The sequence below is a fragment of the Mugil cephalus genome, chromosome 20, assembly GCF_022458985.1.
Source record: "Mugil cephalus isolate CIBA_MC_2020 chromosome 20, CIBA_Mcephalus_1.1, whole genome shotgun sequence".
In the NCBI taxonomy this organism is placed as follows: Eukaryota; Metazoa; Chordata; class Actinopteri; order Mugiliformes; family Mugilidae; genus Mugil; species Mugil cephalus.
In genome coordinates, this window is record NC_061789.1 from 12773754 (window position 1) to 12789716 (window position 15963).

A 15963-nucleotide genomic window follows, 5' to 3' on the forward strand; every position below is an offset into this window, starting at 1 on the left:
GTCTGCTCTGAACCGCCCCCCCCCTGACCCTTGTACACACTTCACACACTCGTCACGCTCCTCGGTGTCTGGTCATCACGAATCTACAGGAAGGGGTCGATGGATTCTAGGAGCCGCCGGTCACCGGCCGAGCCCCGTGGGACCGGCATATTGTTTCCTATGAGTGTAGCCCGAGGGTTTAATCCTGAATCTGCATGTTATATTTAGCAAACATGCTTAGTTTTGCTGTACGGGTGGGCAATTTAACACGGGGATCACTGACTTAAAATTTGGGCCAACATTAAGTGACCATTCGAGGAACTTTTGGGGGGAGGATTTTGGTACTTCACATCGATTTGCAAGTGGCAAATGGCAATGTAGACCACCCAGTTTCTAATCGCTCGAAGAAATCCAAGTTCATGTGTGTGTTGGTGCGTATGAGCAGGTTGGGCTTTTGGCAGCTGGATACCACTCCTGCGTCTTGTGGGCTATATCTTGTTAAGACTTGGCTTTCTCAAGGGTGTTAGGGTTGGGGTTGGGTTAGGGTTAGTGTTATGCGCTTACTTGAGAAGGTTAAGGTTAGGCTAAGGTGGAAGGGAACCCAGTTACATGTCAATGGAATGGCCTCACCAAGATAGAAACGGGAGTTGCGTGACCAGAATACATTGAACATCATACATGCACACAGCGTTGCGGGCATCTGTGCATTCCTGTGTTGTTTGTGATATTAAACCTAAGGCCATCTACTCAGAGTCACCTCACACCGATACCGCCAGGATATGTCTTTGTAATACGATCCTTTGAATGCTAAAACCGCTTTTCTTCCCAGACTTCACACAGATGTTGCTTGCCTTACACTTGCAGGACCCTGACAGACTCCCCCACTCTAAAATATCAGATCATCAGCTCACCGTGTGGTTCGGTTCTCCTTGAAGAGAGGAGCAGAATGTTGAAGTGTGCGGCTCTTTGTAGGAATACATAATGACAGGGCGCACACAATGAACTGTTTCGGAGCTACATCGGACTTGATGTAATCAAAAATAAATCATTTCTGTTGTTCTGTTGTTTCCAGTGCTCATGCTGGCATACAATGGCAGATGAGTTAAACTTATGTGAGCTTATTTGTTCGTTTTCCTGTTTGCTCTGATTATTACAATCAAATTACCCGCAGACACCGCTACGTCCTTTAGTTCTGACAACTTCACTAAGATCTGCACCTGCTTCTACTCTCCTCCTGTTTTTTTCCTGTTTTGCATTTTTGGAAAGCGACTTAATATTTTCCCCTCTCACAGCAAAGCTTTTCTGAATTCAAACTGCACCGCGAGTGCCAACTAGGTGGATGTTGAGGTGCAAACTTTTGTGAGTGGCGTCATTTTTGATGTACCCTCTTGTTCCTGACAGAGTTTTTTGTCACGTTGGAGAAAGGGGGGGTGTATATCAAAAAATTTCCTTTCCAGCAGCTGCTCACCCCCCAACCCATCCCACACAAGCCCCGCACATGCACACCCAACTTCATTAGCATACATCAAGCTTTCCAACGTTTGTGACAAACTTCATTTGAACACTGAAAGTGTTTAGGGCTTGTTCCTTTCTGTTGGCAGCTGTCAAAAACCACGCCATGTGACAGTACCAACGCGAGGGAAAGTCAAAACCACAATCTAAAGACTATATATAGATGAAATGTTATTTTAAGATGACTGGGAGGGGGAAAACGTCTGCCGCTCCTCACTGTCTTCAAAACCAGAGAATCGCGCTTCATCAGGAACAAACAAAATCTCATTTAAAGAAGAGCTGCGGAGATGAAACCCGATTTTCTTCAGAAAGCCCCTTTTCATTGCTCGGGGAAATAGTGTCACATTTTTTTTTTCCCTCTGTGTTTCCCTTCCTCTCTCTTCCGTCCCATTCACTCCCGCCTGGAGTCCGTCAGTGACCGAATTCTCACGGAAGGTTTGATCAGCGGTAATGTTCAAAGGCATCCAACATCTGTCCTAATGGCGAGGAGTTCTTTTTTTTTTTTCTCAGATGCTGTCACTTGTCACCTTCCACCTGTCAGCGAAACAAACGCGCCTTTGCTGTAAAAAGATGTTGAAAGGGGAGAAAAATGTTTGTTAGCATGAAGAAAAATGGCGATGTGAGAAAAGGGACCTTGCAAAAGGCAAGAGAATGCTGTCTGATGCGTGAATGTCGTCTCTCTGAACAAGCAAGACACTGGAAGTCAGTTGTGTGTGTTCCGTTGAGAGGTGGGGTGAATTCGAAATTAGTATCTTGCCTATGATTGTCTGTTGAGCTGAGCATTGATTTCCACACAAGAGCAGAAAAGGCTGCTGCTATGCACATTGCACAGAAGATTATGGCTAAGACTTAGATAGACATGTTTTGTTAATATGTGATAGCCAAGACTTTAATCTACTGCAAAGTAGAAAGCACATTATATACCTTTAGACTATTGTGAAATTTGATCTATATATATGTACGGCAATGGTGAGACTAATCAGTCAGTGCAATGTAAAGTCATAGGTGCTGATTATATGTGTATCTTTTGTGTAAGTAAATACACAATGCTCTGCAATGAAGTGTATGTTCTTGACCTGAATACATACAGTACATGCTGAGAACAGGCAGCTCATGTGCTACATACTGTTTGCTGCAGATATGTATAGCCTGTATAAAAAAAGGCTGCGACTCAGCACCACCGTTAGCATTTAATAGTACTCGTAGAGATAGCATAGCGTAGTGCTGAGAAAAAAAAGCGGTATTTCTCTGAATCCTTGTCCATGTACTGCAGCTAAATTGTTGATTTGCAAACAACTTTTCTCTGTTACCTGACTGCTGTCGAGAGTATTGGCACCGTTCATCTGCTAGCGTTATTAGATGCCTTTTCAGATTAGTTTGCCTGGGTTTCATCTTAAGTGAAGTATTTCCACACATTATTAGTTGCTGCCAAGACCTGCTGGGCTCCTCACCTATCTTCTAGGAGGCATCCATGTTCTTATTGTCATGTGACTAGTTGACGTGATGCTTAAAGCTTCATGGCACAGCAGAAAAGTCGCAAAAAACTGACTAGTCTGCACAACCCCTTGTGTGGCCTTATTGTTTCATGATGCACTTATTCTAGTTTTGGCTTCCCAAAACTGTTATTCTTAAACCAAAGGTTTATGGCTTTTCGTATTGCATCAACCCCACAACTGTACGTACAGTATCCAGTCATCCCCTTAGCTCTCTGCAAGTCCCGAAGAATATGCTGTTGCAGCCTTGCCCGTTGTAACGTATGGGACGGAAAATTGAGACAGCTTGGCCACAAAGGAGCTTGTAATTTAGGCAGAGCAGATCTCTCATTGCTGCGGTGACTGCGCCATACATGAACCAAGAATGCAAAAACTAAGAAGCTTGGCTTTTGAAGAATCTAGGGACTCGGTGGTTGGTAAGGGATGTGTTTATTCAACCACTGTTTATTGCTTTGGTCTGGGGTAGTGAAATGTGTTTTGTCTTGGATTGCCATTTTGTTATGACTACAGAAGCTACTATAGATAGAGATAGACAGACAGTCCGCACTCCTGTTGCTTTCGACTTCCTTTTTAAATCCTGGACATTTTAATTTAAGCTTCACAGACCTGCCACTTTTTGACACTTATTTGAAAGTGTCACTTGCGAATTATCCCCGACTTCGTTCTCACACGACAAGAAACAGACACATCTTTGTAAACGGTTGGATTCTTGACCCTGTGTTATTGGTCCAACACTTCACAATGAATAGGTCAGAAAGAGCATGAAAATTGGCAAAGTTCTGGCAGAATAATCTGTGGCACGCTGTGCCGAGACGAAGTTAGCTGCTTCATGTTGGGATCATTTATACTGCGGGTTGCTTTGAAGTGCTTCCAAATCCCTTTCATTGTGCCCAGGAAGATTAATTAGCCAAAGCCAGAACAATCAGTTAAATCCACAACAGGATGATTATTTTAGGGAAACCAATCTTTTTTCCCCTCACCCCTCTCCTCATTCACGGTCTCTTCACTTGAAAGACGCATCTGATGAAAGGTGGGGATGTTCTGAATGGTAGCCGGACTTTGGCTCTGTCAAGGAGATTACTGGTTGGTCAAGATGCCCAAACTCTCTCCTGGTTACGTGAAATATGTGAGCGAGAAGTGTTGCTTTTCACAGGCCCCCATTAATTCCTCAGGCTCTGTTAAACCATTCATCAAGCTCCAAATTAATTGATTCAACAACTCTTTAGAATGCCATAAATGCTTTTACAATACCATAAAAGCTCTGTGTTTGCGTATGCTTCCGCGTGTGTGTGTGTGCGTGTATTTGTGTGTGTGTGTGTGTCCATTCATGTGTGTTTGTGGGTAAAAAGTGGGGGTTGCACTAACCAAACCCTTTTCAACTTTCTATAATCAGCCTCTGGTTTAGTGGAGTGTAATTAAGCTCCAGACAGACTTCCTCCAGTCCTCCCTAGCTGAGATAGCTAGCTAGCTTCTGAGCTACTGCGTTTGATGTGTCCTGCCCTCCACCGTGGCCCTGTCCTCTTCCAAACCCTGCGGAGCTGAGCCCAGAAACGAACTGTGTCAGCTCGAGATGTAGTCACCAGCCAGGCAGCCAGTAGGGGGAGTGTTGTGCACAGCGAGTCGCGCTGGTCTGCGGGCCCCCTGTGGAGATGTGAAGGAGCTGTGAAGAGCGAGGGAATACTCTGAGCCGTGAATAAAGAGGGGATACCCACAGACTGTGTGTGACGGTGTGCTCGCTTGCTTCTCCTACAAGGGAGTTGTTGGATTGCTTGGCATATCTGCAAATCCATGAATGTGAGTGTGTCTGGAGAGGGAGGTAGAGAGTCTTAGTCAGCTTCAGCAACAGGGTAGGCTGAGATTACAGGTGTTGTTGTGGTATTAGAATATAAGTGTTATATCAGTCAGGCATAACATTATGACCACCTTTCACGATATTGTGTAGGTCTCCCTTGTGACTCCAAAACAGTAGTGACTCATCAGAGAATGGACATGGGCCTTCAGGGGTGTCCTGTGGTGACTGGCAACAGGATGACCTTTGGGTCCTATGGGTTGAGGAGAACTTGGAAGCCAGGTCAACACCTTGCGCTGCTTTTCGTGTTTTTTGAGTTGTTCCTAGAGCGTTTTTGTCCTGCTGTGAATGGCTCCTGCCATCAAGGAGTGTCATTGCTATGGGGGTGGAGGTGCCTGGTCTGGTCTTGGTGGGTGGTTCATGTAACATCCACATGAATGCCAAGTCCAAGGGTTTCCCACTAGAACATTGTGGAATCAATGTATTACCATTCTTCCTAAGGCGTCCTGACTCTGGCTTTCCTCCCTTTTCTCAGGTGACACTGGTGCGTCAGGAGTATGAAGAGAGGATCAAGGGCTTGATGCCGGCTGAGCTCAGAAAGGAACTGGAGGACACCATCACCTCCCTTAAAACTCAGGTAAGAACTAACTGTTTGCCAAAATGTAACTCGGGCTTGGGTTCTCATTCTCAGTCTATAAATATTCACATTCTCCTCTCTCTTCCATCCATAGCATAAAACTGTACCTGCTATGTTTTACATACTGAAAAACCACCCGTTGTACTACTAGGATACAGATGAGCAGCCTTTCTTCTGCCTCGAGTGTATAAGCACACTTGGCTAATTAAACCCATTCTCCCTAATACAGTAAATCTGGAATAGCCTAAAATGCAAAACACAGTCAAACGTCCACATGCAGATTTACTGTCATCGAAACAAAGAGCACATGCTGAACAGCTTAATCCAGCCTTACAGTATATCTGCACTGAGTCAGCGAACCTACAATGCCTGGGCCAACTGGCTTGTCAGAATTAACCCTGGTACTATGTCCCTGTCACAAGGCAGTGCAAAATAGACCCGAAAGCAGATCACAGAGCCAGAGGTTTTGTGGTGAAAATTGATATTTATTTTAATCTTGGCAGGTAATGATGAGGCTGAGGGTGACTGTTGACAGCGGTTGGTTGTGGCAGGCAGGCGAGGGTGTAGGCAGGAAGGAAGCAGGCTGAGTTAACCGTGAGTAGGTGGAGTGGTACTGAGCCAAGCTAGAGATCTGGCAGTTGAGTTGATAAGTAATTGTCCAAGCCCACGGAGAGGTACAACTTACAGAAAGTCAACCGAGAATACAAGGAAGAGGAATGCAGTTCTTACTTACCTCACAGGCAGATACAACGAGCTGGTGAAAGATGGATGAAAGGTGTGCAGGCTGATTGAAGAGCAGGATTGGATTTAACTTCGGAGCCGGTCCTAAGATGGAAGTGATTGATGCCCAACTCTACCAGTAATCACTAGATTGCATCCCTCTGGATGAATAATGAATCTTGACCTGACCATACCAAACAAAGGAGTCTGGTATCGAAATAGCATGTTGTGTTGACCACAAGTGATTTCACAGTTTTGTTGATCTCAAAGGTTCAACAGTGTATTCTAGTATCTCAACCACTACATACCAAGGTATTTTCTCATAGGGTAAGCTTGACCATGTCCACCAAGCCAATATATTGCTATCACTGGCAACATAGCGCCCAGTGCACTCTATCTACTATACTAGCCCTAGGGCAGCTAGTATGCTGAAAGCATGTTAAGCTAACACATTACTTGAGCCGCCCACTAGACCTAATGAGCCAGTTAGCATGCCATCATACACTCAAACATTCGATAGTGGAATATTAAGGAATCCAGGATTATGTGTAATGTCGTGTTCAAGCCCTGTTGAAGATCACACCCACCTTGCGTGTCAGTGAGCAATGCTCTATATCCCCGTCAGCTAAGATGAGACACTGATCTCCCTATTGAGAGCAAATCTTTAGTATTTAACTTGTAGGACCTGTAATATTCCACAGTGCAGCAATCGCCGCCGGTAGGTATTCTTGTCCGCAGTGTTTCTGAGGATGAAATCCTTTTGTCTTTGACGTTCCACCGCTATAAATCAGTCAGAACAAGTAGAAATTGCGAGTGAACACTTTTTATGAGCCGGCATGTCGGAGTCTGTTCAGTGCAGCGTTCCCTGGAAGCTTCCAACCACATCACGCCAGGGTTTCGCGTATATTCTATACGTGAGGTGCCATAAGAAAATGCTCGAACTTGAGCTGAGCCCCCACAGAAAGGAATGCTCGGCTCGAGCACAATGCTCTCAGAACAATACAGATTCTGTTGGAGCTGTGATTATTCTGCCAGGCTATAGATGCGGTGTAAATATAGATGGGGTTCAGCTTCTCTTCGCAGTCAAAGACACATAAATAAATGTGCATTCGGTGCCCAAACAAAAGAATGCTGCTGCTGCTGCCTCCCCTCGCAGCATCCTAACCTCAACTAACCTTACAGCCCGTTCTTTCCATTGTGTCCCAGTGTGTCTTAACCCTGCTGCCCTGAACTCATGACTTCAGCCCCTGCTGTCATGGCCCAAGTGTCAACAAGCAAGCTTTTCTTCTCCTTTCCCGTGCTTACTGTACTGTAGCCGCATGAACTGATTTCCTGCTTCCTACATACTGATTAAGCAAGTAATCAAAGGAAGTACATTTTGGTGAATACTCTGTGCTTCTTTGTCGCTGTGTTGCAGGTTCATTTCCTTCAGAAGACGGTCTCTCTGCTACAGGAAGATCTGGATGCCTGTCGCAGCAAGAGGTTGGCGTGATTGTTTAGAGTAGCAAATATGCGCACTTAGGTGCCTTTGCGTTCTGATATTTGAGCTACTGAACATCAGATACCCGAATCTCTCGCCGTCGTACCTCAGAAAGCGTGCTACAGATGTGCACGGATATCCAATAGCCTCAAGCTCTTTCTGTTGCATGCTTTTAATGGTTCAGAGGCATTACGCGTATTTGAGTATGAGAGTTTCCTGTCCTGGGGGCTCTCATTCACCGCCCATCCATCCTGTTTGAGTCATTTCTGTTTTTATTAAGAGCATCTATACATAGGCAGTGATAAGAGGCCGCGTTAAACCACACCGCTCACATCTCTACAAACATCTCTCAGGGCTGCCAGTCACGCACGTCACAGCAAAAAAAAAAAGATTTCACTGCACCGCGCTACTTAACATGACTTAGATGTTGAGAATCAAGGTTCACACCTGGTATTAAAATGCCTCTCCACATGTGTCCTCAGTTGACTTGAGATCCAATCAGCTCTTGTTTAGGTTTATGTATTATTTAGGGTGCACACACACTACAGCCAGTTGTCCCATACTATACTGAAGCTCAAATGACTCCCTCTCTGTTTATACACGGTTAACCCTAACCCTAACCCTAACCCTAACCTGACAACACTACTGCAGTGACTTTCTTGTTCTTTGTAAACTATCTTCAAAATAGTCAGCCCTCTTCCCCTGACCAATGTGAACCTTTTGCCGCCGCCATTGTTGTCGTGATGGAGGGATGGTCGCTTGCTTTATACGTCGTGGTCACGTCATGGTTACGTTTCACACGCCCCGTACTTACCACAGCTCGTGCACATGCGAACAAACAAAGCAGATACGCGTCTTCCAAACATATCATCCTCGGGAAGCGTACCGTACTCAGACACGTTACAGTTGCACTCATCCATACTTTAAGGGGCAAACGTGCTTGGATACGGAACAGTTGCCTAGTGTCAGCGCGCCCTTAGTTAGTTACAAGGATAAAACATTTTAAGAGGCTGTCTTTTATTGCTAGTGGTGCTTTTCTTGCAATCACTTAAACTGGCAGTTGTGCGTTCCGTTTTGTTTTTCTGAATGAATGAAACAAAACCAATCTCAGATGCTTAATTTAAGATGGCCACTTGTCCAGGAAGGATGTTAATGAAAGGTCTGAATGGGTCCATGAAGAAATCAGGGAGTTTATTTTCTATAATAATACTCTATGAATCAATGTATTTAAATGATTGAGTCTAATTGTTCTCTACAGGTAACAGTGATGAAGCCCCAGCTTGACCTACACCGCGACATGAAGGACTACATCTCCACTCAGATGTGAGCATTATTGACTGTTACAGCTTTTTTTACAAACTTGTCACGCCACTAAACCAGCCACCTATCAGTTTGATATGTTGTTTTTTCTCATGATATATTTATTCATTGTCAATTTTTATTTTTGCTTTTTCTTGTTGGAACATGTTTTTTTTTTTTTTTTTACTTTTATTTTTATTCACATTCTCAACCTGTTACATTGTTCAATTAATATGACTTTTTATACTGTTACCTCCAACTATTGTAGTTACTGATATTTGATGTTATACTCTTTTAATAAAAGACTGTTTTGTTGACTTTTTTGTTTTGTTTTTGATGATTTTGCCCTCATTTTTTTTTGTGACCATCACACGTGTGTCAACGACTTTTGAATTCCCATCTCCCCCAAGACTGTTTAGCAACGACTTTCTGCTCAAACCTCCATTTGAACTGCAGGGAGTGAGTGGAGGTTTGCGTTGCTTCAGATAGAGAGCGCTGTGAGTTGATCGTTTGAACCCCGCGCCAAACGCTACAGTCCTGGGCCCGGGGATTATTCCTCGACCGCTGCTTTGTGTTTAACCAGCGGCTCCATTCAGACTCAGGCTAAATAACCTAGACGTTGGAGCAACTTTGGAGACTTTGTAAGTTTTATGATGATAATATTTGGTGGACCGAGGAAAGGCTTCTTAATGAGGTATTTTGTGTCTCCGGTAGGCGAGGAATGCATGGGCTTGAGTGTTGACCATTTCCAAAGACTACACTGTTTTTTTTTTTTTTTTTTTTTTACTGCTGGAAAACAGTTTGAAGGTGTTGTTAAATTCCTAAATCAGATGTGATTTCAAAGAGGCCTCTGCACCTATTTTCATTGGAAATGGGTACTTTTTACACCCGTGGTTCACGCACTTCATGTGTTCCTATTGTCTGCGACCTGCTCTGCTGTCTCCAGATGAAACATGATTCCCCCTCTCTGTATTTATTTGATGTGCTGATTCTGCTACCCAGACAGAGAGAGAGAGAGAGAGAAAGAAAGAGGGAGAGGGCAGGGGAAGAACAGAAAAAGAGACGAAAGGAGAGAGGACTGTCAAACCAGTGTCTGAGAACCTGGAATTTAGTATTTCAGCACAAAGCCTGTTGTTTCTGGAAGGAGTGCACAGAGGATTGATAACTATTGCAACATAGTTCCTTGGCACATGTGCATTTGTGTCCATCTATGGAAATATGTGTAAGGTTTTTTGGTGTATATCTTTGTTGCAGTGTCAGTAATGGCCTTGGTATGCTTCGATCAAGCTAACTGGTACGTCGCGTTGTCTGACCAGTTGTAAAGGCAAAAAAGTGTCGATACCTCTGCATAAAGATGGACGATCTGTCCAGTCGAGCCAAGACATCACAGAAAAGGGCCTGTCAGACATTGGGCATTGTTTGCAACAAGAGTCCAGTGGTATCGGTGCCCTGGTAGATGGGGTTGTTAATACACTTTTTTAGTGTTTAGTGTTAGCTGTTGACAGAGGTAGTTTGTAAGAATTAAAAAAGTGCAGTCTTAGAGGACTCCGCGTGTTCCAAACAAATTACCGAGACCTCTTATAGAGGGTGTGCACTGACGTCACTGTCACCTGAGTAGCAAAAACACAGTGAAATGTATCAGTAAATACAGCGAGACCGGGAAAAATGTGGATTATCATATCAAATTAAGGAAAATTGGACTCGACAGTGAACCATACAAACTAGTATGGATTTGGAAAAGTTCAGTTGCAGTTAGTTTAAGTTGGTTTTAGTTCATTTCAGTTATGATAAATGTAGCTAAATAAAAAACGCTAAGAGCTTTACTGAGAAGTAATGTTTCATTGTTAGTTGTTGTTGGAACTGAAATAGTTACTGTCGGCCATAACTACGCCAAAACAACAACATCCACAAACGTATCAGACAGCCCTCCATAACGTAACTTAAGAAGTAACTTAAAGTATGACTTCATCAAAAAATACAGCATGAATTAATATTACCTGACAGTCAATGTGAACCACAACACCAGGTTTCTGTGCCTGGATTCCAGTTATTTCTTCATAATGCAGTGATCCATTTACTTGTCTTTTCTTTGGGAGTAAGAGAAATCTGTGAAAATATATCTCTGACTGCTTTTCAAATCTGTTGGAGCAGTCAATCACACAACAGCTCTTCACATTTTTTAAATTAATTTTGCAGATTAGACTTTATTAAAGTCTATGATTCAAACTAATGCTCCTAATCTCCATGCTCAACTGTCAATTTTTGCCACTCAGTGGCCATTACCACAGAGATTTAACTAGCTGTGACATCACATGCATACCCTCTATAGAGGTTACTGCAACTACCACATATTAGCTTATAATTGTATAAACAGGCAGTTTACCTGATGCAGGATTGACCATTGTGTGCCTCCATCTTATCCTACAGAGCTGGTAGCAACAGTGCACCTTCTCAGATGCTCAATCAAACTGAACATGCTGCTCATATTAAAAACACTGGTGCGCGAACCACCATGGAAAAATGCTTACATTTCTGCGGCTTTGTTGATACAAACCACTGATGTGATTTCCACAGAGCTGATTTAGCTGTTTTATGGATTAAAGCCCTTTGCCGCCTCTCAATCTCCACATCAGGCAGTTATGTGACGGCACCAAAGCTTCCTACTCATCCACCATATTTTCTCACTGCGTGCTAGTGCCCACAGTTGGCGAATGATGCTTTTTCAGGTGATATTTTGGCTGGGGGTCGTAACGGTTCACTGTCTGATCCGGGGTTTTCCTGAGTGCCCAAGAATTTAAAATCCACCGCACGCTGGAAAAAAGAAACTGCTGCATGAGTCCAAATCAGAAATATCCTGCCTCTGTATGGAGGACCGTATATTTCATTCTTCTTGTATTGTAATAGTAAGTAATTTCCAATCAGAAGTAGAGCGCGGTTATTTGTGGGCAGTCGCCGCCTCGCTCCTTGCTCCGACACAATATTTACGCATGTGACATGTGCTACGCACCCTTCACTCTGAGTGCTTGTGGCAGGCCTACGGGATTGACTGTATATCAGCGCGTGATTGACAAAGGTATTGTTTGCATGTGCGTGAGCATGTGTGCCGCCGCTGGATCTTTTTATAGAGCTGAATTCTGAGTCAGACCCTAGGAGGCCGGTTTTGGCTGCTCTACGCTGCTTGCATAAATAAACCTGTTTATCGCCAACACTTCTCAAAAACAACACCTTCAACAGATTTCACTTACGCTATTTATTGTCTTCCACCCTGCTTTCTGCGCCCTCTGTCTTTGCCTCTTTGCTAGCTACCAGATATATATATGTATACGTATATATATCATTTCCCACAGCCCTGTCACTCAAATGCAGTGTTGGCTATGAAAAGGATATGCAGGCAGCTGCGCGATCTCAGAACAGGTTAGAGGCTGTGCAGCCTGGGAGAAGGCACACCAGGTTACATTTGTGTGACTGTGACTTGAATGTACCGTCTGGGCAGATAGTTGAGCAGAGGGACAAAAGCCCAATGCGTTAAAGACAGAGTGGGAGGCTTGTCTGCATCACTATGTCTCTGTCTGGGTATCTGCTACCATTCTCTCAGCCCCTTCTTTTAAAGCGATAATAGCTAAAGTATATAATAGCAGCAGTGACTCACCAATGTGCATTAGGCTGAGAACGCCTCTTTTGGCCATCACTTTCACAGCCTTTCTTATTTCAGCTTTTCAGCTCTGTGTTGTGATCATACTCCCACTGATGGTAGCTGACCCACGTGCTCACCCTACTGCTCCTATCAGTACACCCTGCATCACCTTGCCTTGATTTTAGGCCACACTTTGACACACATCCATACACTGTCACCATCCATTGTCTTTTTGTGTAAAGACTAATAAGTTGTACATAATAAGTACATTTCTTGCATGTGCTCCCTCCTTGTCCCATTTCTTGAGCCAGTTTATTACGTTCATATAATTTGGGATAAAGCTGTTTTAAATAGCACACTTTTCTGTTTATTTATAGCTTTTCGATTTAAGCTTTTAGTTGTATGGTTTTTACATATAATAGACTCTTCTGGACCAAACCATTCTCTTAATTGTGAATCTCTTAGTTTAATTACCCACTAAGGAATTACCCCAAGAACTACATATACAGTATCAAGGGTGATAGGAATGATGTGGTGAGCATACAATCACGTTGCATGGACTAAAACTTGGACTTCATTCCCAGTCTATGGAGGTTTTATCAGTACCACATCGGACTTCTTGCATTCTTGGTAGTTCGGACTTTGAAGTCATTTGGTAATTGGAGTGGCACTGTACTCTGAAATACATTCCAGCATACCTGGTATCCCAGAATCTACACAAGTTACCTCTTGATGTGTCCTAGTCAAAACAGGCTAGGCAGGAAAGGATCTAGGCATCTGGACCATACTCGGTCAGATTCCTACTTTCAAGATTACTGCTTTCATATTGAAAATACTAGGTCGACACATGATTTTTAGACTCGGGTCGACCCATCTTTGGTGCACTTTCACATCACCAGCAGTACCGTGTCTGATCTCCCGCTGTGAGAGTCATCATTACACATTGCCACCGAATCTCCTCTTCTCCACGGATGCAGAGCAGCTCAGATCTTGCAGTCTTGCCAGTGCACTGCCATGATCGATAAAAAAGTGTACCATATCACTATATAACCTATATATAAACACAACCACACAAGCGCAGTTTACATCCACGATTCCTCGGTGCGATTTCCCGAACATGACGTAGGGCAAATTCACCTATGCGCTTCCATTAACGATCATGTAACAACACATGTGATTAGTTTGATTGAAAAAATGGACAAAAATATCTGCCCTTCAGAGAACGGTCTCTTATGGAAGCAGACCAATACTTTGCTCTGTTTTTGAGCTACAATAACAGTCTGACAGGCCGTCCATTGATAAAATCAAAACGCAACATGCGGATACATCAACGCCATTGTGTAAATTAGCAGGTCGATGCGGCATTCCTGTTCACATTGAAGCCGAGCTGAGCAGATAAAAGGTCGACCCTTTCATACTGCTTGAAAAACCCAAATCAACATGCACCAACCTCGTTTTTTGTGAAAGGGGCTTCCTTGGGCAGTGATTGTCCAAAAAAAAAAAAAAACTACAGATAAGAACACATATATAAACACCTTATCTCTTACTGTTCTTATAAGCGAACATTAAGAGCGGCTGCTTTTACATGTACAGTTTTAATGGTCTTTGCCGGTGCAGCCTTCATGTATTTGACCAGTAAGTTTACACCCATAGCTGGACAATTCACTGTGTCTGAGTCTAAGCACATATATAGTCCTTAGTTCCGGCATTGTGGACACACCAAGGATGTCCATATAAGTTCATTTATAGGAACTATGTAAAAGTTTGCGCGGCCTGAAAGCGCCTTAAATCTGCAAACACATTAAGCTTGTCTGTGTAGCCGTGACGGATAATAGTAAATTCCTTTTATTAAATCCATTCTCCGCTTTGAACTGTCTACTGGTTTGGACCTCACCCTGTTGATATGTCACACCCCTTTAATAAATAAACAAGCGTCAGGCAAAGAGATCCAATCTGGCATCTGATGAATGCACAAGGAATTCAGTCAACCTACCAGTCGGCAAACCCAGCGCTTCAGAGTCAAGAAGGAGCAAGAACTGGTTTAAGTGATTTATTGATCGAGGGTGAGCGAGGAACTCCTGGATTCAGGTTAACACTGATTCAGAGACGGGTCGCTGTCCTGTCGAGCATGGCAGAACTGGGGCGTCCGACCTGTGAAGTGTCTGCATAGCGCTTCAGCTGCGGAGGAAATGAAAGTCATTACTCTTAGCGTGGAGTGAGCTTCATGGCCCAAACGGGATTAGACAGTGCATCCGACATTGTTTCTATACATTGGTAGACTTAAAAGTCAAGCGCAAAATGGGATTAAAACGAGGGAAGAAAACAATAAATAACCTTCAACGCACCCCCCTCCCTTCCTCTCATTTATTTCTTCTCTGCCTTTTTGCAACCAATTCCCTACCTATTTCATGTCTCATTCTTCCTTCATAGTCTTTTCTTTCTCACCTGCCGCGCTCTCTGTTCTACATTCCCTCTTCCATTTTTCACACACCCATCCCCATCTTCACAATTCGCAGGTAGGCGCAGACTCCTACTTGCAAAGGAAGAAAAAAAAAACATCCTTCTGGGGCCAATTGGTGCTTGAAATCCAACTTCATTCCCCTCAAACTGAACCCTTTCAAAAACAAACCCCCTGTCACCCCCCCACCTCCCCCCTTACAAAACAGCCCCATAACAAACCGGTGAATTGTTGCCCTTCCTTAACTTTTAAGAGTATTATGCACCATGTCCAACTTCAAAGCCTGTCTTAACTCCACACTTTAATTGTATCTTCCCCGGCTCGCTGCATGCCATCTGATTCTGCTGACAACAGCACTTCTCCCTCTGTTCTCCCCTGTCCTTCGCTTTCATACTATAGTTGGCTGCCATTTGTGTTGTGTGCGTGTTGTCCTCCTCCCGTTGTTGTGACCAATATGTCATCCCAGTAGCTGCGTGTATAGAAGATTTATGGTGAAAATACTCAACTTGTCCAAGAGAATTCAAAGCTTTCGCTGTAAGCTTCTCTCCAGCGTAACAGGCGATGCCTCTTTTAAAAGTCCACTCCACCGTCGGCAATTTAAGATTTGAGGCAACGGAGTGTAGGAAGCATGCAGAAGCATATTCTGCTATAGCTACAACCAATCTGAGCTCGCAGTCCTTAGTGAACAAGATTACACCCAACTTCTGGAAATACGGTTGTAAATCGGTGACGTCTTAACACTTGCATATCGTAGGAAGAAGACGATTTATTGTCAAGAGGCAGCCTCCGTTTCCTGTTTCAGCTGTCAGTTTTTTGACGAGGGTGCGTACACACCAAGCAGACCTGAAACAGTAACCCCCTGTCCTACATTGCCCCGGCTCCTTACTCTCTTTATCTGCTTTCCTTGTGCCTGTGCAAACTGACTTCCTCCTCGCAGCCCTGGTTGATAACTGTCATAAGCT

The 15963-nt window shown here is 43.8% G+C and overlaps 1 protein-coding gene across 1 annotated transcript in view; it reads left to right on the plus strand.

Annotated features, from left to right (window-relative positions):
- The window catches only part of LOC124997775 (centrosomal protein of 112 kDa-like), a 116387-nt gene that overhangs the window by 83926 nt on the left and 16498 nt on the right, over positions 1-15963 (plus strand). Inside the window, 2 exon segments of the mRNA XM_047571756.1 lie at positions 5309-5410; positions 8869-8933. Of these exon segments, the coding sequence (XP_047427712.1) occupies positions 5309-5410; positions 8869-8933 (167 nt within the window).